Source organism: Otolemur garnettii, unplaced genomic scaffold, assembly GCF_000181295.1.
Source record: "Otolemur garnettii isolate 467f Iridium unplaced genomic scaffold, OtoGar3 scaffold00028, whole genome shotgun sequence".
NCBI lineage: Eukaryota > Metazoa > Chordata > Mammalia > Primates > Galagidae > Otolemur > Otolemur garnettii.
The window spans coordinates 4,847,448-4,872,821 of record NW_003852423.1 but is presented as its reverse complement, the minus strand read 5'-3'; the positions used below and the strand labels follow the sequence as shown (position 1 = coordinate 4,872,821).

Sequence of the window (25,374 nt, the reverse complement as noted above, 5' to 3'; positions counted from 1 at the left end):
AGCCAGCAAAATTATAGTTATGAAGTAGCAACAAAAATAATTTTATGGTTGGGGGTCACCACAACATGAGGAACTGTATTAAAGGGTTGTGGCATTAGGAAGGTTGAGAACCACTGGCCTAAGCCCAGGAACTGGAGGTTGCTGTGAGCTGTGATACTATTGCACTCTACTGAGGGCGACAAAGTGAGACTCTGTCTCTAAAAAAAAAAAAAGTGGAGGCTTTTTTCTTTCATTGACTAATATGAGACTTGGAGAATCATAATGAAATGCCATATATCTGAGCATATATCTATCACATAAGTGAAAGGGCCCGAGTTTATCTCACTTGGCAGGCAGGGTAGGGGGGTGATTTAAAGCACGATTCAGCTACATACATGTATATATATGTTTGCGTGACCTGTGTAACCATAAGAAACATGCTTCTTATTGTGGGTTGCAGTAAAAAGAGGTCAAAAGCCTGTTGATTTGAGAAAACAGCCACAGTCCTTTTCAATCGTATCTCTGCGCCTTGTAGTAAGTAGGTTGCACCCTCGGGCGCAGTGGAGTGTGAGAAAGCCAGGGAGAAGGTGGTTAAAGGTTTTATAATGTATTCCCTGATGGTTAATAGGACCGTGATTGTGTATAAGTGTGTGTTGTCCGGCTTGAGATACATAGGACTTAGGTGAGGGTTATTGAAAGGAATTGCCTGCTGTGAGTCATAGAATTAATTTATAATTGGAAAGCTTTCAAAAACAAGTTTCCCTGTGTGTGTCAAGTCTCAGTAAAAAGAAACGGGGTTCAGCTGTTGGACCCTTTTGTGAGCATTGAATATTTACTACAGAAAGGTGGGTGAGAGTGGAAGAAGAAAGTGAGTTTTCAGAAAGAGGAAAGTTCTATTCTCCTCAGGAGGAAAGGTCTTTATTTTTACCTTGATGTTGAAGGATTTATTTGTGGGATGACTTTGGTGCTGCATTTAACTACACTTGTAAGAAGAAAACATGGGCACACAGTTGTGCTAATTAACTCCTGGAGCGTCATTTGCTCTTGATTACATTTCTAACTTTGCCATTTAAAACCTCTCAGAAATTAAGAAGGTTTGACAAGGCATTGAAATCTCTACGTGGCATGGGGGTATAGCAACACTTAAAGACAGAGTCTCCTGGCATAGAACCGTCAACTTGGAGGCGTTGGAGATTGTAATTTGCAAGCATATTCAGAATTTCAGAATCTGTCGAACATAGTTTAATTTTGTTTTTAATTGTAGCATACGCATAAGATTTACTATCTTAACCATTTTTCACTGCACAATTCAGTAGCAGTAAGTACCGTAACAAGGTTTTTTGGTGGGGTTTTTTGTTGTTTTTTTGGCCGGGCTGGGTTTGAACCCACCACCTCTGGTATATGGGGCCGGCGCCCTACTCCTTTGAGCCACCGGTGCCACCCACTGTAACAAGGTTTTGCAACCCGTCTCCAGAATCATATTACATAGATGGTTTTAAAGTTGGAAAGGTATAAAAATGCTTTATTATAAGTATGCTTTTACCCTAGACGTTTTTTAAATTTTTTTTTGAATTAGCCTTAACGTTAAGAACAGCATCCTCGGATTTTAACAATATTTTCTAAGATTTTTCATTACTTTTAGCAGTTTTCTTCCAATTCATGACGTTTGAACTATGGAACAGAAACAGAAGGAAACCTTTGCTTGCCTGCCGACTGCTGGCACCCTTCCGAATATGCTGTTTCTTTCTTGAATTTTCTTAGTCAACTCAGAATCTCCCATGACTTTTTAAAGGGGTCTTGAGCCTTTTATTTCAAGGGCCACACATAAGATCAAACTCAAGAAGATGTAGAAATACCAAGCTTCTGTGGATCTCATAACCTCAAGAGGGGAGTAAATCTTAGGAAAAAGGAAAAGGGTTCAATCATTCCATTTTATGTTCCACCTATGAGTTTTAAAATAGTTTCAGTCTAGCCTAGGAACTGCTTTAAAAACAATTGTCTTGGTAATTTAATATTATTCTCAGCAGAAGATCGGTGTGGAAAAGTAGTCAATTGAATATATTTCAGGGTTCTGTAAAGCCCGTTTCCTCCTGTGGCTTGCTATTTTCAGAAGCCTGAGTACCTGCATTCTCTTGCGTCAAACTGGGGGTGGTGGTGGCTTTGGACATGTTAGCCAGTTAGCTAGAGTGGCTCGCCTGGGAAGCGGATAATGGGGTCAGCAGGCTTCCTTCTTGGTGCCACCCACCTTAATTTTGTCCCAAGTGCTTGCTCACACCTGGAGGAGGGACCACCCTTCCAATCTACGAATCAGAACTGAGCATGCCAACTGCAAAAGGACGTAGAAGACTCTGGCTAACAACAGGTATGAAGGAGTCGTAAAGGCTACCTAAAACAGCCTTAAGACTAATTAACGTGTCATGAGCATAAATCTACATAGTAGTCCACACTCCCCCAGGGGCTCTCAAAGAGGCTTATGGGAGGCCCACATGTGCAGTAAGACTCTGGTTCCAAGGTGACCTCTGAACCACCAGGTAGGCCTGACTCAAGTGGTATAAAAGAGAATCTCCAGCTATAACCTTTGCCTCTTTGGCTTTTTCCTTGTCTTGACAATGGGGGCCTATTCACTGTCTCTGGCGAATATATTTTGCTCTCTAAACTTATACCTTGTTCTTATGCTGTAAACCTATCAATTCTCTTTTTCAATAAACTTTGTTTTACTTTAGGGTGTCATTTTCAACCAAGAACATTCCAAGAACTGGGGGTCCAGGCAGCTGCCTGAAACCCCAGCATTTTAGGAGACAGGCAGCTGCCTTGAAACCTGAAAGACTCAGGACTCAGACTCAGGGCGAGTGCAATTTACATATCCCAGAGTGAATAGTGAGGGCACTGCCTGCGCTCTGGGGCAGAGAGGAAAGATTTGAATTTTACTAGAAACTACATTGACCACATGCCATCAGATCACTTGTTAAATGTAGCTGTCATATCATAAGCCATTGCATATCTCACACTTTTCCTTTTGAAGCAGATACAGAACCGGATTGTGTACAGACATAATTAAATCCAAACACTGAGAACCCCCAAGTATCGATATTTGACTTTGGAATGTTTTCTTCCTGAATTGTTTTCTTGTGGTTAGATTTGATTGTTCAGGGGCTAATGGCAAGAGAAAGTGATCTCAAACCCTTTAGCAGGACTGTCCAGAAAACAAGTATGCCAGTCGATGATGTTCTTAGAACAGCAGCTTTCAGCAGGGCTCTTTACCTGTGATGGGCTGTTTAGAACGGGAAGGGCCACCCCATCTCTTCCCACTTTGCTATTTGTAGTTTTCAGATTGCTGGATGCATCGAGAAGGCCGATGAGAAAATCCTTTTCACTGAGGCCAAAAAAGCTGACAGACGATGCCAAGAAGTGAGGGTGGGTCCTTGGGCCCCACCACTACTACAGTTTTGCCAGCCAGCAGCAAAAACCGGAAGACACCACCATTCCCTCCACAGAACTGGCCAAACAGGTCATTGAGCATGCCTGGCGGCTGGAGATGGTTGTCTGAGCCCACTGGGCACTAGGGTGGAGTAGGGCATGCCTTCTTTAAAACAAAGTACTGCGTTTCCTCCAGTAAAGGTGGATTGACCAAAAAAAAAAAACCTGTTATCTGCTTGTTTTTTCCTCACGGAGGGGTCTTTCCCTCACCTCCGTGTTCTCCATACTCATCTCTCACAGGCAGGCAGAGAGAGTGGCCAGGTAGACCCGCTGAGCCAAAAGGGGCCAGCGGTGCAAACATCCTTCCTAGCAGAACCAAGCCTCATCCCATCTTTCTTCCTCTTTAGAGATTTAGCTCACCTCTGCCTATCCATAAATACACTTATGCTAAAGCAAACTAAAGTTTGGCTTTCTTGCTGACTGCAGACTTGACTTGTTCTTAATCCTTTATGTATAAAGAGTTGCCATTTTTATCTGTGAACTTTGCCTTTCCTATAAAGAAAAGGCAGGAGGACAGTGAAAGTGGAGATTTTATCTTGTTTTATAGCTTTACCCCCCAGTTATACAAGTAATATATTTATGTAGAAAACTTGGAGGTTTAAAAAGAAACAAAACTCTATCCCTCACACAGAGCCCATTTTATTAGCATTTTGGTATAATCTATTCTGTTTGGTTTTTAAGTGTTATTGATCTTATATTGTCTCTTCAGTTTCACTGACTTCTATTTTTCTATTTTTTGCCAAAATACCTCCTTATATTACTAGCTCTTTAAAACATTTGTAGTGGGTACATAATGTTTCATTATGTACTTGGACCAGGGCACAGGAGAGGAGTACACATGGGGAGTAAAGGGAATTGTGCCTTTGGATAACCCATGGATTGTAAAAGTCTTTTTAGTCACAAATATACCCTAGCAAGGGGTCCCTTCCAATAAGCTTTGTTATCAGAAGGCCAGCGATATTGGAGAACAGTGAGAGTGGCCTCTCCAAAATTGTTCTGTCCTTCCATTTCCAAAGCCAGAGTTTAATACATAAAAGTTCAAAGCAAAAACCATGTTAACCCTTATCTTAAACAACAATAATTAACCCTTATCTTAAATAACAATCAGCATAAGCCATGACTAATAAATACAAATTGGCATAACCCACCATCCAAATCTGCATTTCCAATTCAAAAGGTAATCTTCTAAATCAATCGCCCTAAGCTACTTAAAATATACAGTTTTAGGTTAAAGCTGAAAATAACAAAACAACAAAGATGGAAGACATGAGGTAAACCAACCAGACCTGCTGTGTTGCGTGTACCCTAACCTTATTCTCACTACCTGTGCTCTCATCTTGAGGGCCTTTTTAAATTTAGAAACATTTACAGCAGGAAGCACATGTAGGTGGTGTGTATCTATTGATCAACACTTCTCAAGTTTCACTGTGATGTGACTCACCTGGGGATCTTGTTAAGGGTCATCTTCTGATTGGGTAGGTCTGGGTGGGGGCGGAGCCTGAGAATCTCCATTTCCCAGAAGCACTCAGGTAATATAGATGCTGCTGGTTCACAGACCACACTTGGAGGAAAGCTGTAGATAATTGTTGATTACTGCCACCTGCACATTAGCTGTGAGCCTGAGGAAGGTAATATTTGCTGAGTGGTTGTAGTAGCATGAGCAGGGAGAAAGAAGGACGGACATTTGTTGATGCCTGCTACCACATATGGGGAGTTTCCAGAGGAAACTGGAGATCTGGACATTCCCCTGAATTCCACAACATCTAAACATGCGCTGGTGACCTGCGTGATTTATGCTCTGTTTCTTGTTCTGGCTAATGTGACTACTGGCTATGTTTGCTGGGATAGTAGTGGGTCTTGGTTGAGTAGGGGAGGGAAACAATTAAGAAAAACTCTCTGTAATGAGGTATTAGATAAAATAAAAGTTGTCTAGACAGGTTAGAAGAAATAATTTAGTAAGGGGACTACCGTGTTTCCCTGAAAATATGACACTGTCTTATATTTAATTTTTTCTCAAGAAGATACACTAGGGCTTATTTTCAAGGGATGTCTTATTTTTATTAAGTATAATATAACAATCTACATTTATTCAAATATAGTTAAGTCATATTCTTCTGGAACCTGACAGGGGGAGCTGACCTTGGTGGTGGGGCTGGTGCTAGTGATGCATGAACTCCTTTCTCCTAGCTGTTGGCATGTGCACAATAGGAAAGGAGTGACGCGGTTGCCCCTCTCCCCACGCACCCACACAAGTGCAAACAGCTCAGAAAAAGGAGCTGTGGCTGATAAAAGGTATTCCAGTCTTCCTTACTGCTCCCTGCCGAAATGTAGGGCATGGCTATGCAGATATGCTGCATAGCCACACCCATCACTAGGTCTTATTATCAGGGTAGGGCTTATATTTAACAAATGCATAGAAATCCTGCTGGGGCTTATTTTTTGGGTAGGTCTTATTTTCAGGGAAACATGGTAGAGAGAAGGTGATTTCTGTGGAGGCAGAAGGAAATCTAACCCAGTGTCAAGGAGTTGGAAAGTGTAAGGACATAGTTAGGATAAAACTTGTCAGCATCAAAGCAGCATGATGCTGCTTAGGCTTTTCCCATTAGAGAGAGGGACACTCAGGAGAAAGTGAACCTGTTAGGAACCCTGCACTTTGTGGAACCTGATTTCACCATAAGGGAAGCGTAGTTAGAATGTCATAGCTGGAAGCCTTGAAAGGAAATGCGGCATAGGATGTAAGTGAAGTTCCCATTCTATAGTAATACTGTCCAAGTGTATTAGAAATGCAGAAAGAAGTGATAGAAGCCGGTGTGGCTCTCAAGTGAGCCTCTGAGGGACCCAGGTTTTAGAAAGACATGTATTCAAGAAGGAGGGACATATGGCCCAGGGTAAATCAAGTTTCACAAGCCGGTAAGACTCAAGTGCCAGCTGACTGAGGGCAGTGAAGTAGCAAGTGAAGGACAGCAAAGCTAACAATTTTATCTGGGATCGGTACAGAAAAGGAGGAAGGAATACCACTTATGGTAGATGGCCAGGGGTTGACCAATGAGAGACACCATCCTTGGTCAAGAGGATAATTTTTTAACTGGAATTGTGAAAGATAAGCCGTGATAAGAGTTCTTAACGGTACTAAATGACCTTGACACTGAAAGTCTTCAGGGGTTATATCACAGCTGTTAGGATTATTTGCAAATTTCTGACAGATCTGTGTCACCATCTTGGAAGTGCAACTTAGGATTTTTTTAAGTTATATATGTGAAATTGTAGGCTGCTAAAGTTAATTTCTATTTTCATCTAAAAAGTATTAACTAAAAGATTTAGGAGAGCAAAGGCAGATTCGTAGTTATAATCAGGACATAGTGTAGGTTTAGAGTGAATCACAGGATTCTCATTTGTCAGTGTCCAGGTGAAACTTGTGTTTATGTAAAAGGCTCTAAACCAGGGGTCCTCAAACTTTTTAAACAGGGGGCCAGTTCACTGTCCCTTAGACGATTGGAGGGCCGGACTGCAGCCCCGGGATGAGTCAGCTGGTAAGCAGGACAGGCAGCGGTGGCAAAAACACCCAGGGGGCCAGATAAATGTCCTCGGTGGGCCATATGTGGCCCGCGGGCTGTAGTCTGAGGTCACCTGTGAGTGGTGGCAGCAGGGTTTTACCATGCCAGAAGCCCACACAAATTTTACACCTATTTGGAAAAGGGAACTGGTCCCAAGAACCTAATAATACTGACTGATTCCAGGTAAGCTCTTCCCGACTCCCGGTATGGGGAATAGGACCTAACCCTTATGGGTCAGTCAGTGAAATAGCCAGTGTCCAAAAGATGCCTGATGGGAGACCCTGGGAATGTGGCCAGGAGGAGAATTTTCCTTCTCATACATCCTATTTGCCCTTCTGACCAGGAGGAACCTTGGGTAAAAGGATTCTCTCTGGGAGTGCAGAGAATTCTGTTAGTGTTCCGTTGGCCTTGCTTTGTAACAGGCACACTGCCATGTCCTAAGCATGTGGGTGAAAAACACATAATCCTGTCCCTTGAGAAGCTTACAGTCTAGCAGAGGACATTCTCATTTATGTATGTAGTAACACTAAAGTTTACTGAGTGCTCAACAATAACAACACTTACCGTTCACCTGGGTACTTACCATGTAGTGCATTGTTCTAAGCTCTTTATATAATTTTAAGGTAGTGGCTCTCAAAATGTTTTCCTAGGGCCAGCGTGTCAGGATCCTTTGAGAACTCGTTAGAAAGGCTTTACTGCCAGACCTACTGAACCAAATTTATGGGTAGGAACCCAGTAATCTGTTTAAGCCCTCCCGGTATTGGATGCATGCTGAAGTTTGAGAATCACAGTTTTAAGTCATTTATTCTTCACAACAACCTTATGAGTAGGTTTTATTTCACTCATTTGAAGAGGTGGAAGCAAGCATAAAGAAACTACTGTGTTTCCCTGAAAATAAGACCTACCCAAAAAATAAGCCCTAGCATGATTTCTATGCATTTGTTAAATATAAGCCCTACCCTGATAATAAGACCTAGTGATGGGCATGGCTATGCAGCCATGCCATGCGTTTCGGTGCAGAGAGAAGACATCCTCTGAAAATAAGCCCTAGTGTGTCTTCTTGAGAAAACATATAAGACAGTGTCTTATTTTCCGGGAGACACGGTAAATAGCTTGTGGGAGAACACAATTTTTAAGTGGTGCTGATGTTATGTGACGAAGAGGGTCTGGCTGCCTGCCACTGTCCGCCGGTATGCAGAGATGGGGATGGGTCCACCAAGCTTTACTTGTCAGAAGGCCCTGGATTCTGAAGAACAGTGAGAGTAGCCTCCAAGTCTGTTCTCATCTTCCAGTTCCAAAATCACAGTTTTATACATAATGGTTCACAGCAAAGACCACACTAACCCTTATTTCAAATAATAAACAGCACAACTCAGTTACAATCTATTACAACATTTCCAATTCAAAAGTGAATTTCCTAAACTATTCAAGATGGGCACGTTTGGGGTGGGAACTAAATTACAAAACAATAACAAACAGGAGGTGAAGGTCACTTAGGACCAGACCAGACCAGCTGTGTCATGTCTGCCTTAGCCTGACTCCATCCTATTCTCACTACCTGTGTTTTCACTGATGGGCTTTGAATCCCAGCAGTGTGAACCCAGCTCTTAGTGCCATGCAAGGCTGCTCCCAGGAGAGAAGGTGCAGTTTGCAGAGGAAGGAGCTGTAAACTCCAGAAGGTGAAAGGAATTAGGTATGAAGAGAACTGGACTTTTTCCTTTATGAACATTTAGTGAGAATTAACTATCCGCAAGCCATCCTGTTAGATACTGTGGACATTTAACATATGAACACAATATAGACCCTATTTTTAAGATTCTTATGATGAAGTAGGGGAAAGCCAAATGTAAATAAGTATCTGGAATTTAAAATGCCTTGGAAACACATAAAAAATTCTGACAGGAGATTTGAACATATGAATGCATTTTAACATAAACTATATGAAAATGTATGTAGAGAAAGGCATTCTAGGTGGAGAGAATATTATGCACAAGATTCAGATGTTTGAAACAACTCGCACTCTTGGATTTCATAGTATTTTTGTAGATGTGGCCCTTAGCATCAGTTTTGTGTAGTCCAGACTTGTCTAGATTGTGGTATAGATTGGAAGTTCCAAATTTAAAAGGAAGAGTTTGTGAAACGAATTGCTCTTTTTTTCTTAAACCATGTTATGGAGGGATGATTGACACATTAAACTGTACATATTTAATGTGTACAACTTGATGACCTTGGAGGTAGGTGTACACTGTGAAACTATCACCACGGTTTGTGCCACAGCCTTCTCCATTTCCAAAAGTTTCCTCCCATCTTCTTTATTATTTTTTGTTATAAGAACACTAACAAAAGATCTACTTTCAGCAACGTTTAAGGCATACAATACAGTATTGTTAACTATAGACACCTTGATATATAGAATATCACTAGGACTTACCTTGTAAAATTGAAACTTTGTTCCCTTTGGCTAGTCCCTCCTCTTTCCTCCTCCCTTTTTATTTTGGCTGCCACTTCTTGCTTTTATATCACATGAGTGGAAATGGAAATGTGCCTTAAACGTGGAAGAACTCTTGAATTGCAATGGGAGATAATTTTGGTTCCCCAAATGAAAGAGTTCTTCCCAAGAACTGGTTAAGCAATGGAATATATTGCTGGGGAGATTATAGAGCTCTTCTTGCTCTGTAAGATTTGAAATCTAGATCAGGATTAGTGAACCTTTTCTATAAGGGGTCAGAAAATAAATGCTTTTGACTTTGCCAGCCACTAGATAACTGTGCCCTTGTAGCAGGGCAGCAGCCAGTGTTGATATATAAACAAATGGCACAGAGAGTTGCAATAAAACCTTATGGAAACAGGTAGCAGCTGAGTTTGGGCCCTGGGCCCCGAAATCCTGAATCTCAAGTGTCTTATATAGTTTAGACGAAGGCCCAGTGACCCTAGGAGGTCGTATCTGGTGTTCCTTTTTTGTCCTCTTTGTATATGTTGAGTGATTGAAAAATAAAAAGTTGGGTGGTTCCTGTGGCTCAGTGAGTAGGACGCCGGCCCCATATACCAAGGGTGGCAGGTTCGAACCTGGTCCCGGCCGAACTGCAACAAAAAAATAGCCAGGTGTTGTAGTGGGCGCCTGTGGTCCCAGCTACTTGGGAGGCTGAGGCAAGAGAATCGCCTAAGCCCAGGAATTGGAGGTTGCTGTGAGCTATGTGATGCCACAGCACTCTACCAAGGTCAATAAAGTGAGACTCTAGCTCTACAAAAAAAAAGAAAAAAGTGGAACTAATATTCTAAATTCTTTCTTCCACTGGAAGACTCTACATTATTGCTTTTATTGTTTTGCAGCTTTCAAAAATTTACATAACATCTTGACAAGAAAGATGTAAGAGACTAATTTGCTTTTCGATGTCAAAGAAGGGAAGAAAGGTGCCTGGCCTAAGGTTTTTTCTGATTTGATGGTAATATAGGAAAGGAAAAGAGATTTTCTTTTCCTATTGATGACCCCACACAAAACAACTTAAGTGTTTTTCACTACAAAGAATTGATCAGTATTCAAATATATCCTTCAGTTTTGAAACAAGCACAGAAGTCATTCAGTATATCCTCGTACACATGTACTTCCTCTGTGTACACCCTAGTCTCTGTCTGTGCTCTCTCCATGCATGACCACGTGAGGCCGGGATGGGAAATGAGGCAAAGGGTGGGCGGTGGTTGGGGTGGGCCAGTGGGTGTCATGCCCACTTGGCAGATTGTCAGTGTCTGGAAAGTCACCACGGATGGTCAGCTCGTGCCATCCACCATAGTAGAAGGTCCTAGATGTACGGAAGGCATCATCCTCACTGAGTGTTATGAGGCTGGTAGACGGGACTCTCTCACACCTACACATGGAGCGGGGAGGCATTGTGTCTTAGTGGCAGATATCGACAAGTGCTAGTGTGGGTGGGGGGGACAGCCTCATCCTGAGAGGCCTAGGGCTGGGAGGGGCTTCCTGCAGCATTTGTGTGAACTGAAGGAAAGGCAGGATGTAGAAAATGTAGAGAAACAGACAAAGCAGAGGTCATCGCAAGGCCTTGGACATGGGGGAAGAAAAAGGGGTGGGTACTCATAGTTTGTCTAGTGAAGCCCGATGACTGCCTGGCTGTGCAGGGTTTGTGGAAAGGAGGGGCAGCCGGGAGGTATTGATGGTGAGCCATCAGGAGGGTAACCTTTAAAAAAAATTTGTCTCATTTTAAAAATCCCAAGATGGTATGTAAGGAGATTTTGTAGAGAGATTAATCTATCTGCCTGAAGGTGCTGGATCCCAGAATGGGCAGGAAAGCGGTTAGAGTCATTCGTTCCTGCAGCCTGAGGAAGTTATGTTCACAGCAGTGCAGCATTTAGAAGGGGGGGAAGAAAGCTGTATTTCGAAATTGTATTTAAATTTTTTTGAGAATGTCTTTATGAGAAAGACAATTTTTTTAAATTACTTTTCATTTCGAAGTAATTTTAGACGTAAAAGTTGCAAAAGTACAAAGGAAGTTCCCTTATAACCACACCTGGCTTCCCTAAATGTTAACATTTTTTATAACCACAGTACAGTTGTCAAAACCAGCATGGATACACCTTATTGACTAAAATGCAGACCCGATTGTGTTTTCCCAGCTGTCCCAGTGAGGTTCTTATTCCAGTGCAGGATCACACGGCGCCTTTAGTTATCAGTTGCCTTTGGTCTCCCCCAGTCTGGGGGAGTTCCTCAATTTTTACTGGTCTCAGTTAACCACAACAGTTTAGCAGAGTACAAGCCAGTTATTTTGAAGAATGTCTCTCAGATTGGGGTTGTCTGACATTCCAGTGATAAATTCTTCAGGTATGTGTTAAGACAAAAAGACCACAGACGTACCTTTCTCACTCAGTTCATCCTATTAGGAGGTGGATGATGTCACCACTCCTCCAATGGGTCGTAACTTATCACTTGGGGCAGGTGGTGTCTGCTAAGCGCCCTTACAAAGTTACTAATTTTTCCTCTATGCTTATTAAGTATCTTTTGGGGAGGTGCTTTGACACTGTGGGTACTTTGTTACACTATCTTATATCTTGTGCTTTTGTCCACTAATCTCCACATCCATTGATGATTCTTTGCAGCATTTACTACTGTGATGTTTGCTCAGTGGTGCTTTTCTGTTTTTCTCTTATTACTGCAGTTAGTAATTGAAATTATTCTGTAAGGAAGGGCTGTCCTTTCTCCCCCATCTCCATTCATTTATTTATTCAATACTTTACTTACATCTGTAAGGACTCATAGATATTTATTCTATGGGTTATAAGTCAGTACTTTCATTATTTATTTTGCTGCTGAAATTGTCCCAGATTTGGCCAGTGGGTGCTTCTTCATGTTGGCTGCTATGGGAATGGTCCATCTTGGAGTGCAAGTATGAATGGGTGGGGGTTATTATTAGTTATTCGATGCCTAAATTTTTAAAATTATTTTTGTTTAATAACACCTACAGTAGAAAACTGAACAAATGCTGAAATAATAGTTGTTTTCTTTTTCTTTCTTTTCTTTCTTTTTTTTTTGAGACAGAATCTTAAACTTTGTCACCCTCAGCAGGTTGCCGTGGTGTCACAGCTCCCAGCAACCTCCAGCTCTTAGGCTTAGGCGATTCTCTTTCTTCAGCCTCCCAAGTAGCTGGGACCACAGGTGCCCATCACAACGCCTGGCTATTTTTTTTGTTGCAGTTTGGCTGGGGCCAGGTTTGAACCTTCCCCCTTTGGTATATGGAGTCGACACCCTACTCACTGAGCCATAGGTGCCGCCCAATAATAGTTGTTTTCAATCAAAAAAACAACTGACTTACAGAGTTTCATCGGTAGACTACAAAAATGGTGGACATATTAAGGAGTGGCAAACATTTTTATGTCTGTAACAGCTTTTTTTCTGAAAAAAGTATACAAAATTCCTAAATTTTAAAGGCTTTTCTGTGATTACATTTATCAGGGAAGCCCACTGTGGCAGGCAATAGTGTTCTCTTGTTTGTAAATATAACCAAAAAGAAAGATATTTTCCCAAGTATGGAATAAAAGAAAACTGGTAAGGCTTTGGGATTTGTTTCTGTTGTGCCTATTGTGCGTATTTTCCCAGAAGCTGCTGGTTCTTGCTGTTTTATCTCCCTAGGCAGGCAAGATTATGAAATGTTTCTAAGTATTCCTAGGGCCTGCTTTCATTTTCTACTTTATCTTTTAAGTAGGGAAACATGTTTATACTAGAATAGAGCCCTTTAATAATGGGAGAAGTCAAAATTAAGTTTAATGTTACTGATGCCATCAAAAGAGTATTCTCTTTCTGAAGTCATGTATATAGGTAGTATGCTGCTATGCAGACAAAAAAAATTTTAGCTTAGGGCTATGTCTAGGAAGGGGTATATGGAAAACACATACCATAAGAGCAGGTGCAGGGTGAGATTTGCTGAAACAGTGGCTTTTTGTTTTACACAAACCACTTGGAGGCTCAGCCTCAGATCCCCGTGCTGTTGGCAAATGATTGTACCTCACCTTCGTTCTTCAAGGCATGTGAGGGAGGTGATGCTTCAGCCCTGTGTAAGCCCCATCGTTGAAGTGGATGAGAAGAGGTTCAAATTGCCATTCAATCACTTATTTTTACAGTTTTACTCAAACCTGGCTGCACATTAGAACCACCTGTGAGACTTGGGACAAAACTGCCCAGACCCCCTCCCAGAGATTCTAATTCAGTATGTCTGGGATGGTCCCTGGGAACCTGCTTTGTTTTCCTTGACTTTCCCAGATGGTTCTATTTATAGCCATGGCTGAGAATCCCTGGATCTAGCATATACTGTTTGTGACTTTTTTTTTTTTAATTAAATCATAGCTGTGTACAATAATGCAGTTATGGGATACAATGTGCTGGTTTTATATACGATTTGAAATGCTTTCATGAAACTGGTTAACATGTTTGTGACTTCTTAATGGCAGTTGGATGCACTTGTTATGTTACTGTTAAATCATTGTGTCTTCCTGTGTTAAAAGATACATGGATGGGGCAATAAAGAAAGATAGGCTTGGGTTGCAAATTTCTTGATTTTTCTCTGTAAGTCTATAGTTTTCTCATCTGCAAAATTGGATTAATAACAGTACCTACCTCAGAGTTTTTAAGTAATGATGCATGCAAAATACTTAATGTAGTTCCAGGCACATAGTAGAGGGAACGTGTTAAAATACAGTGGTGGCTTTGGAATTAATCAAAATTTGTCACAGTCCTGATTCTTAAATTCCCTGCTTTGGGACCTTAAGTAAAATGCTTTGTTTCTCTGATCTTCAGTCCTCTTATCTCTAAAAATAGGAATAGGTGGGTACATTTACTACTAGGGGAAGTGCTTAAGATGAAGGAGGTACCCAGTAAGCACTTCTGTCACATTCCTTTCTACTTTCTTAACATATCACAGAGCAGTAGAAAAATATCATTTAAAACATCATTGACTCTGGTGTACCCTTGCTATGTTAAGAAGATATTATTACAATTGGCCTTTGTGGCTGCGGCTGGCTGCTGCAGGCATGCCCCTTGGAGCCCTGAGGAAATGGTTGTGGCCCTGAATTGTAACCGGAGCTCACAGGAGAGTCGTGGTTCCCTGCCCTTCCATCTCAGCAATTGGCTCACGTTGCCAGTTTTCATTATGCCTGACTTTGATGACTGGGTATTCTGAAGCCTGCAGTCTAGCGGGATTCTGTCCTTTTAACCTTGAATGAGCTTTGGTTGACATATGAGTTTAACTTGGGTCTTAAGTAGGACCCACAGTCTTAGAAATCGCCTGGGCAGTTTTATAGATCATAGCCCTTGTGATTTTATTCTATAATCTCTTAATATATGTGACCACCAGTTGCATAAGCCTTTTGGTTTCCTAGGTTTGGATGAAAATCAAGTTTACTTATTCTACCTTATATTCTGCTTGATCTCCAGAATGGGAAAAGGGACAGTGGTCAAAGTTAGCAGAAAGTTATGTCATGAACTGAATGTTTCATTATCAATGAACTTGGTAGTTCTTGGTGGTTCATAGTAGTAAGAGGACAGGTCATACTTCTGTGGTGATTGAAGTGATTTAGTCTTTCTGGTTTTATTTCTCTTACTCCTTAGTAGCCTACATACTTTAACTGCATCAGAGAATGGTATTAAGGCATCTCCTTTAAGAGCTGATGAAAAATGGGCTTGTCTCCTTTAAGAGCTGATGAACAATGTGCTGCCTTAAGTCTATTACATAGTTGAGCAAGATATTTTTAGCAATTCTGGAATGAGTTCCCTGCTTGCTTCAGACCTAGCTTCATGAACTATCATGCTTTAATTTTAGTGAACACTCAGTTAAAAAAAAAAAGAATACATTGTTGCTAGCCAATTATTTTTTTGCGTCATGCCATTATTTTTTTTTCTGAAAGTCCATTTATAAATACTGAAGTATTGTAATTTTCTAATACATGCTTACAATATGAGATTTGCCTGAAATCACTTAGGATACCATTTTCCATGGCTCATTAAAATGGAAAGAAGGAGAAATAAATGCTAATTAAAATCTATTTCCATTTGTGTTATTAGCATTCTTCTCTCTCTGAGATTTATGTGTTTTTCATCAAAGAATCATTGCAAGCAGCTTCAGTAATTCTAAATTCAAAATACAGGGGAAATAAGGAATTACCACCTTGTTTAGGCATCATATTCATTGTGGTGAGAGCCATTTAAAAGGATAACCTGCACTGGATACACAAGTCATAGAGCAAATTGATAGGGAAATCAGGATTAAGACAGAGAATTCACAGGTTTAAATGTTCTTCTGATAAGTGGGTTTTCCACATGGGGGATGGTATCTCGTTCATGTGTCTGTTTCTGGAAGCTCCTGTGGTGCCTGGCCAGGAGTTCAGTAGGAGCTTTGTAAATATGAAATGAATGGAAGTAAACTGCCCCAGGAGTGATGAGAGAAAGCCTTGGAATGAGAAAAGGAGAAATGAAGCCATTCATTCAAAAATGAATGTAGGCCGGGTGCCCAGGCTCACACCTGTACTCCTAGCACTCTGGGAGGCCAAGGCAGGTGGATTATTTGAGCTCAGGAGTTTGAGACCAGCCTGAGCAAGAGCAAGATCCCATCTCTATTAAACATAGAAAAAAATTGCCAGACCTGGTAGCTAGCTTCTTTAGTCCTAGCTACTTGGGAGGCTGAGGCAAGAAGATTGCTTAAGCCCGGGAGTTGGAGGTTGCTGTGAGCTATGACACCAGGGTGATAGAGTGAGACTGTGTCTTTAAAAAAAAAAAAATCCAGCTAAGCAGGATGAAAGGATGAAAACCGTTCAGGCAGGTGTATGTTAAGGAAAGCATGTTGACATGGAAGGGGCGCTGCATTGGGTGTTCTTGTAATATTCTTGGTGGTAAATGCTGCCTGGAGCAGCAGTGGGTTGGCCTGTAGTATTCCTCTGATGAAATCAAGTAGCAGTTCTTTCCCAGTACCTGTTAAAAATGAGGTAACAGATGAACTATACCCCTTGGTTTTTTTTTTTTTACCCTTAAATCTTTGGCACTTGCTATTTTTGGTCAGAACTGAAAACTAACATAAAGTAGTCTGTACAAAAGTACAGTTATGATCATTATTTTAGGTTTGATAAGTCAGTACTTCACTGAGTTCTACAGAGAGCTCTGCGGCTTCCCTGGGCCCAGCTAACAAGTTTGAGAACTGCTGTCCCAGAGTGTTAATGAAATAGAGATCTCCTGGGACCAGTGAAGGGAAGACTTCACAGGAGCTTCTGAAAACAAACCTAGGAATTGTATCCTGTAAAAGACAGTTACTATGTTGCGCTTGTGGATCCCCTGGGGCCTAGTAGCTTATCTAACACTGTTACCAAGCCAGAATAGAAGAATCCCCTGGCTTCATTTACTCGCCAGCCTTTTGAAAGAAGCCATCCATGGGGGTAGTTTCTGTTAAGTGGAATTGTGTGAGTGTAACACTAGTGTGGAAACAGCCAGATTCAGGATGGCCGCTGAGAGGAAGGCAAATGGTTGGTTTTCTTTTGTGAAACTGCCCCTGCCCAGTTCTCAAAAACCTAAACGCTTTATCTTTAACTAGATCATCCAAAGTAGTGGCTGTTGTGGAACTGATTTAGCAATTAGACAAGTAATAGAGAATGTGAGTTCTGGTCTGCCATGATGATTTTTTAAAGTCTCCCCTGTTGAAAGAAAAAAAATAAATTTTCATGATGATTCATCTTTATATAATCTGGTACATATGCAAGTTTCAAGTTGTTCAGTATTTCCATAAGTGAATATATTACATAGGCTCAGACTGCAGAAGGCCTAGGAAGGGCAGTTTGAAAGTCTATATAGAGTAGGGCACAAGGGTGGGAGTAAAAATGGGCTATTTACCTTATCAAATATATTTTCTTTGAAGCCTGTTGAAAATCTTTAGCACAGTGTCAATTGGCATTTCCAGGTAAAGAGTTCCTACATTTTATTACAGTTTAATTAGAAGATAAGTAGTGTGGGAGCCATGTGGACTGGGGAAGGGGCAGAATGGACATTCTCTTTTTAGACTAAAGTTTGGTAGAAGGTTTAGTTGCTGGAAGGTGATAAATGGCAGGATGTGTTTCATGAATCTAGAAAATTATTCCAAGAAGTGGAGAAGGCAAAAGGATGGGATCTCAAAAGACAGAGCCTTAGAGTACAGTTGTTGACAGCTTTAAACAATAGGTTGGAAGTTCAATAAATATTCGTTTCTGTTTTTGTTTCTCTGTCCTTATGCTGCAGTGGAAAATGATAATAATTCTTTGATGTGCTCAGGCCCATGTGGGCGATACTCTGCTTCCTGGATTGTTGTTAGGAAGGACCAATTAGCTCCTGCAATCAAATCATTCAGCAAATACTTATTAAGTTGATATGGATATGTAAATAAATAGAAAAATAAACATCTTCCTGCAAGGTTGTGTGCTAGTGCCATAAAAGCAAAGCAGTATAAGCTGCCAGCCTCCCTCAAGGAGCTTATGGACTTGGGGCCAATGCAGGCACAGAAAACAGCCCACACCCCAGAGCTCCTGGGTGCTGCCAGACTAACTGTCGCATAAACAAAGTGTTCCAAAGGGGAACAACCCCAGGCAGGAGGAGCCTGCAAATCTGGACTTGGAAATCTGGTGGGATTCAGGGGAACATCAAGGAAGACAGAGGGCTTTTAAAATGGAAAATGGCATACACAGAAGTAGGGTGGGAGTGGGCAGATCTTCTGACAAGGAAATCTTGCTAAATTGAGGAATCTTTGCTGGGAGGTGCAAAGAGAATACTAGAAACCTATTGGAGACAGGCTGTGGTGAGCCAGCACTTGGAAAGGCAGAGGTTGGCTGGACTCACATAAGCAATCAGGGACCATTGTAAGTGGAAGCGTGTTGAGGTTTGCAGGGTGGCCTGAAGAGGGTGTGATTGGAGAGCAGGAAAGCCACGGAGAAGCTAATGCGTCATTTCTGGGTATGGTGGGAGAAAAAGGATGGGAGAAACGGAATCCAAATCACATTAAGAATAAAGTGACAAGTACAGAAAAAAAAATCCCAGTCTTTCTGTTGCATTTCTGTTGCTTGTGTTAACTTGGAAGCTGTTCAAGTGGAGTGTCCTGTTCTGTCGATGTGAATGTTGATCAATGTTTACATCAGGTGAGAATAAGGACCCCCAACCCGTATGGCCCATGACATGAAATTTAAGCCCATTTTTAAACATAGACAATTCCTGGGCCTGCTGTTGTTGCATGTATTTTGCCCTTTTGGTACAGGGTTTCTGTTTGGTTCTAATTTCTTCTTTTTCTTTGTTTTAAAATAGACTCTATCAAGAAGAATTTCTAATCCCTATCTTGAACACACGCCTTCCCAGGTATGATTCTTCTCTCTTATTGCGTTTTCTGTAATAATGATGGACAAACTCGGGTATAGAATTCTTGAGTTATAGCTGTTCTCGTTGCTCCTGACCACATGGAGTTTTGCAAGGATGCTGCAGTGATCACATCATCTCTTCCCCTAGAGATGGCACAGCAAAGGTGTTTGAGATGCTCTGATCATTGTGTCATGATTCAAGATGTTTACTGGATAAGAAAAGAAAAAAGATGTTCCCACTTTCTAAATGCTTTACGTGAGCAAATTATCAGTGTGGCAGAGTAGCTTTGTAATGTAAATATTTTCCAAATTGCTTTGTTGATCGAAACACTGTGTGTTACAGATAGTGTGTATTTTATACTAAGAACTTTGTTTAAAAAGGGATTTATATTTAATGTTATCTATTAGTGGTGGACTATCTCTGGTGTGTCCATTGGTCAGAAAAAAATGAGGCTATCTTCACTGTGTTGCATCCAAGAATCAGTCGACAAAGAGTTGCATTTTTTAGGTTACCAGGAGACTGAACTTTATGAGGGCTGGGACGTTTTCTTCTTTGTTGACCACTATATCCCCAGCACTGAGAACAGACCTGACACTTGACAGCTGCTCATTACGTACTTTTTGAATGACTGAATGAATGAACTACGATGTCAGGACTAGTCAAGTGTCAGCTGACGCAGACCTCCGCCTTGGGAATGCTTTTTATCACCTGGCTTGTTCAAGCTTCATTTTGTTAAAAAAAGAAATGCTTTGTTTTTTTTTTTTTTTAGAGACAGAGCTGTATTTTGTCGCCCTCTGTAGAGTGCTCTGACGTCACAGCTCACAGCAACCTCCGACTCCTGGGGTTAAGCAATTTTCTTGCCTCAACCTCCTGAGTAGCTGGGACTACAGGTGCCCACCACAATGCCCATCTAGTTTTTGTTGCAGTTTGGTCAGGGCTGGGTTCGAACCCACCACCCTTGGTATATGGGGCCAGTGCCCTACCCACTGAGCCATAAGCACTGCCCCCAGAAAGAAATAGTTTTAACATGTTAAAAATAATTACATGCCCTTCTCACAGATCTGGTTGTAGTTAGGAGATGATACCATGAAAATAAATGAAGGGTAAGGATGGGGTTGATGTGTTCCCCAGCAAGTCATAATCCATATATTATCAATTTGTTTGCTTTGAGAGAAGATTTGTATTTTGTAGGTGCAGAGAAAATCAATAAGAAAAAAATAAAACGATGCAAGCATTTACACGCTAGTACGTAATATAAAATTACTATAAATTTTCGTGCGCCTTTACCTTGTGAAGATGGCTTGTTTCCATGTCGCATCCTTCACAGCTCTGCACTGTGGAGGAAGGTACTGTTACAGAGGAGGAGGGAGTATTAGGATCTAGGCTTTTTTTGGATCTAAGGGACACCCTCTCCTTCCTCCAAGAATCAGAGACTCACATGGGGGAATTAGAAGATTAGAAAAGGAAGTTAAGTGACATTTTTATCTGATAGATGGAATCATGAGATAGATAAACCAGGATGCTTGGAATTAACTGCAAACTCTGCCGTTGAATGAAGCTTCAGAGCAGAGCAGCCTGCTGTCAAATTGTGTCATGTTTGCTAGATCGGAAAAATATTTTCCCATCTTCCAAGTCCTTTATATGATTTCATTAGCAGCATGGCAGAGTTAATATATAATATTGTCTTCAATTTGCTGTTGATAGAAGCGCTGTATTTAAAAACTAGTGGATACGTTACATTGAACTTCATGTGTGAGGAAATTGCTTATAAATGTAGTTGAATCAGTTCAGCGTTTGGAAAATAGTTATAGCTTAACAGTGTAAGTGAACAGTAGCTAAAATAAAATCAGGTGATTAAAGATCTATAGCTATATTGGTTGCAATGTGTCTCAAGTTTAGGGACGTGGTCTGAATTTTCCATAGATAGCACGCTATTGGTAGCTCACAAATCGTCACATTGTTATATGTTTACAGTGAATGTTCTTTCTATTTAGATTTACGGAGAGAATTCTTCTTGTGCAGGAAGAGCATTGAGGAATATTATTATCGTTCAGGCAGCTGACCTGATAAAGGACAGAGTGAACCTCAAGGGGTTTTACAGGTAACACAGTTTTCTAACACCTTGTCAAAAATTCTCCTTGTGGGAAGAAAAAAACCCAACTTGTGCTAAAATTATAACCTTGATCAAGGAGAGGTGGGCTCTATCAGCCATAGGAAGGGTTTGTTTGTTCTGTCTCTTGACGCTATTAGTGATGACTTTTTTTTTTTTCTTTTTGAGACGGAGCCTCAAGCTATCCCCCTGGGTAGAGTGCCATGGCATCACGCTCACAGCAACCTCCAACTCCTGGGCTCAAGCGAGTCTCCTGCCTCAGCCTCCCAAGTAGCTGGGACTACAGGCGCCCGCCGCAACGCCTGGCCATTTTTTGGTTGCAGCCATCATTGTTGTTTGGCGGGCCTGGGCTGGGGATTTGAACTCACCACCTTAGGTGTATGTGGCTGGCGCCTTAGCCGCTTGAGCCACAGGCATCGAGCCAGCGATGACTTTTTGTTGAACTTAATTGTACATTTGTTTGGACTCCTGGCTGTGAAGTTGGGTATGGAGTTCCCAGCCACAAGCATGGATGGGTTCCTGAGAGAGTCCCTGTTTTGCTTCCTCTGAGATATGATATTTTGTACTATTCTGGGGGTGTGTGCTGCACTAGGGACTTCAATATGGATTCCCTTGTCAGGGACCAGATGAAGGCTCTGTAAGGATTCCTTGGAGGTCCACGGGCAGAGAATTGCTCTGACTCTTGGTGAGAGTGAGCCGCCTGTTTGGGTGCAAAAGGAGAGGGGAGAGGCGGGTTGGCAGCGGGATGGCAACAGTCTGTTTTAGTTAGTGAACAACGGCAGAAGTTCTAGAGTAAATAAGTGGTTTACTGGCCAGTTTTTAAGTACAGCTGGACCGCAAAGGCAGTTACTTAGAAAGCTTGATATATGTCTTTATTTCATGGAACAATTTAAAGGAAAAAGCAAAAGTGAATTATTAGCTTTTTATTTTGCCAAATAAAGATATTAAACCACACCAAACAATGCAAAAGAAAACTAAACAAAAAGAAAAAAAAAAACATTACTATTTGTTATTACTATTCCTTTCTAAAGAAATGACATTGTAATTACCAGCAGGAGTGTCCAAACTGTGGTCCAGTGAGTCCAGCCATAAGCTGATTTTGTGAGGACTTTTTTTGCTTATCTGTAGTGTCTGATATCACAGAAAGTGTCCACAGACTTTTTTCTTTTTTTGCTAATCAGATGTCCTTAGTGTTTGTATATTTAATGTGAAAGGAAAAATAAAAAGGTTGGACAGACACCCCACCATTGTAAAAAGTAGGAAGAATACCTAGAATACGGGACACCAAAAAAAAGTAAGAAGTAGTCTTAGAATAAAAGATGTTCCTTTAAGTTAAATACATTTAGCTTTATGATAAACTCATTATACTATTTCAGTTTTTTATTTACCACGGATCGAAAAAAGTTCATCACGGCCTAGATTTTTGGGATAGTGATTCCCAGATTCCAATAGGAGTAAGAAGACCCCCTTTGTATGGAGGCATACTTTATCTATAATGAAATCAATCTTAAGTGTATAGTTTGATGAATTTTTATTCGTTACACACCTATGAGATCATTAGCTACGTAACTGTTATCAAGAGCTGAGGATTTTTATGCTCCAGAAAGTTCCTTCATGCTGCTTTCCAGTTAGTAACCGTTCTCTGCAACCACCTACTTTTGTAACATCAAAAACTCAGCAGAATCTGTATTCTTCTGAGTCAGTAAATGAGCAAATATGAAGTGTCAGGAGGAACCACAGGAAATTAAAACTTTAAAATCCTATATTTAATTAATCATTATGGTATTTACATAAGTTTTGAAAAATATGCCATAGATAGGCTATATACATACTCTGTTTCTAAATAATGCTTTTGTGTGTATATAGACTCATGAAGCTCTGGAAAAGCTCCAAGACCCACCCTTTTCCTCCCATTAGGGATTCACAGCTTAGAGTCTGAGGAGGATTCCTTTAGAGCATAGGACAGGGAGTGAGGGGCGCTGTGATGACTGGAGCACGTCCCACAGAACTTCCTTTTATTCCTTAGTAGATGATGACATTACCCTTAAACACATCTGACTCGACTTCTGCCATGATAAGGCCAGAACCTATAATCTAAGGAGTAATCAATGTTCCGGGCTTAAACACAAAGTGCTCATATGATTGCCAGGGATGGATCTTTTTCATTTGTCTGGTAGTGGGTTGAGGTAATTCCCTTGTGCCCCATGATAATTCACTTTTAAAACTTTGAAATGTTTTCTATTCATTTTGTGCTGTATTAGGAATCACGCTAGCTTATGAGTCTTTGTTTTCTTGGCACACATACCATCACTCCAACTCTGGGGATTGCTTGAGTCCATGTTTTGTATGGCAGTCACGTGGCTTTGCAGCTAATCACCTCCATATCACAATGTTCCTACCTAGCATTGCAACTGTAGTTAGATCTACATGTACTTGGAACAGTTTCTGGATTGAGTCCAAGACCGAAAATATACTGTGGGTAAGAACTGTTGCCTGTATTTAGATTGCTCTGTTCTAACCATCTCTGTTTTCTTCCGCACTGCTCTCCCTTAAGTCCTGTGAATTTAGGTTTTTTAAGCAGATTGTTCCAAACCTGGTCAGCCAATCCTGGGGGTAGGAGTTAAATACAGAAGCAATTCACCTCATGGTGTTTGTTTGGGTGGTATTAGTGACGGTGTTTACCCTTACCCCTAATGTTTTCCCTGGTGCAGAGGGATCACTGTAAGTGATTCGAAACATGGTAAAGATAGGGGAGAGGGTAGAAGGGGGTCTTGTGCAACTGGAACAGCAGCTTGATAAAAGAGTGGGGCCCAGTTTTTAATGTTGTCATGGCAACACTGTTTTACCATATTGACTCAGAGCACTGCTTCCCCGCCAGAAAAACAACAAAATGGTGAACCCTTTCCAATGAGAAAGGAGAGAGTCACCCCAGAGCCTGTTAGGAATGCCCAGGTCTCACTCAGCTTTGCTGTATCAGAAGCTGAGAAAGATTAGGATATCCCAGGTGACTCCTTAGCACAATTTTTGAGAAACCTCAGTTGAGAAGCCTCTTCACTATCCCCTGTAAACAAACAGAGCAGATGCATCTATCTAACCACCTTTTGCAATTTGGTGGTTTAGTTTGTTTGGTAAATATTTCATTGTGTGCTTTCATGTTCCAGGTGATGTCAGGCACTCAGCAAGCTGAGCAGCTACATTGTTGTGAGAATATGAACTAAAGTGATACAGTATCTAATCCATGGGATAAAAGTGCTTTCAAAGCCTTAAGATGCTGGCTAAGTGACAGAGGTGTTGAGGAATTAATTAGTTAATTAACACTTTGAACCTTTAACATGAAAGGTGTCCTATAGAATTAGAAGTTAATCTTGTCTGTGTGATCTAATCGCCTGTTTTGTTGCCATCTGTTTTCTCATTTTGTTAAAAAAAAAAAAATCCATATATTTGACTGTTAATCTTTCTATTGTCTTAATGCTAACTTGCAGCTAAGTAAATTTGTCCAGAATTGGCTTATCTTTCAAGCAGTGATATTGTACTTAAAAAAAAAAAAGATGCTTTATTAAAAATGAGAATATTTGATTAAATATCTTAGCAGAAAAGTTCACTACCTAATCTTTCGTCACCTCTTGGCATTTCTTCATATTATTGGTTACAATGTGATTCTGGGGTATGTGTGACTATGCCAATGATAAGAGATACAAAATAGTCACTGTCTACTTTAGGAATACAAATAAATGTTGATATCTCCTGATCCCTTGATCCATTATATAAAGGTTATTATATAACCATTACATAATATACCATTCACTGAATTTTTTGTGAACCAAAACCACATATTTCCACCAATGTTTTTTAAAAAAATTTAATCTGAGGCTGATAAAGATGGAAAAGTAGGTATGAAGATACTGCTTATATGATAGTACCAGGTTATGGCATTTCAAAAATAGAATGTTTTAAGGTATATTACATAGATGATTTGTGTGTGTGATTAGTGGAATCCAATACATACATTTGGGTTTATGGGTTTATAATCTAGACTTCTTCCCTAAGTTGCTTAGATTATATTAAAAAGAATTAGCAATCAAATTTATTGTTCTTTGAGATATATTTCAGGAGTAGCAAACAAAACTCTATACTATTGACTATAGTCTCAATTTTGTCTAACCCTGGAATTGTTTTTGTTCTCCGAGGGACTAGATAAAAATCTATACATATTCAAACCAAAGTTTATCATTACCAACTTGAGGTATGTAGCTTACCAGGGTAACACATTATCTTTATTTAAAAGGCTGCTATAACTTATTCTTTCATTTATTCAAAGATATTTGGGGAATTTACTGTATTCTGTGTATGAACTGTTCTAATTTGGGGGAATTAACATTGAGTATGTAAAGTCCCTA

The 25,374-nt window shown here is 40.6% G+C and overlaps 1 protein-coding gene across 2 annotated transcripts in view; it reads left to right on the top strand.

Moving 5' to 3' along the window:
- RAPGEF5 (Rap guanine nucleotide exchange factor 5) overlaps nt 1-25,374 on the top strand; it is a 237,168-nt gene that overhangs the window by 24,485 nt on the left and 187,309 nt on the right. For both annotated transcript variants that reach the window (XM_023512415.1, XM_023512414.1), the window contains exons 2-3: nt 18,817-18,867; nt 20,862-20,968. In XM_023512415.1, coding sequence (XP_023368183.1) covers nt 18,817-18,867; nt 20,862-20,968 — 158 coding nt within the window. The remainder of the gene's footprint in view (nt 1-18,816; nt 18,868-20,861; nt 20,969-25,374) is intronic.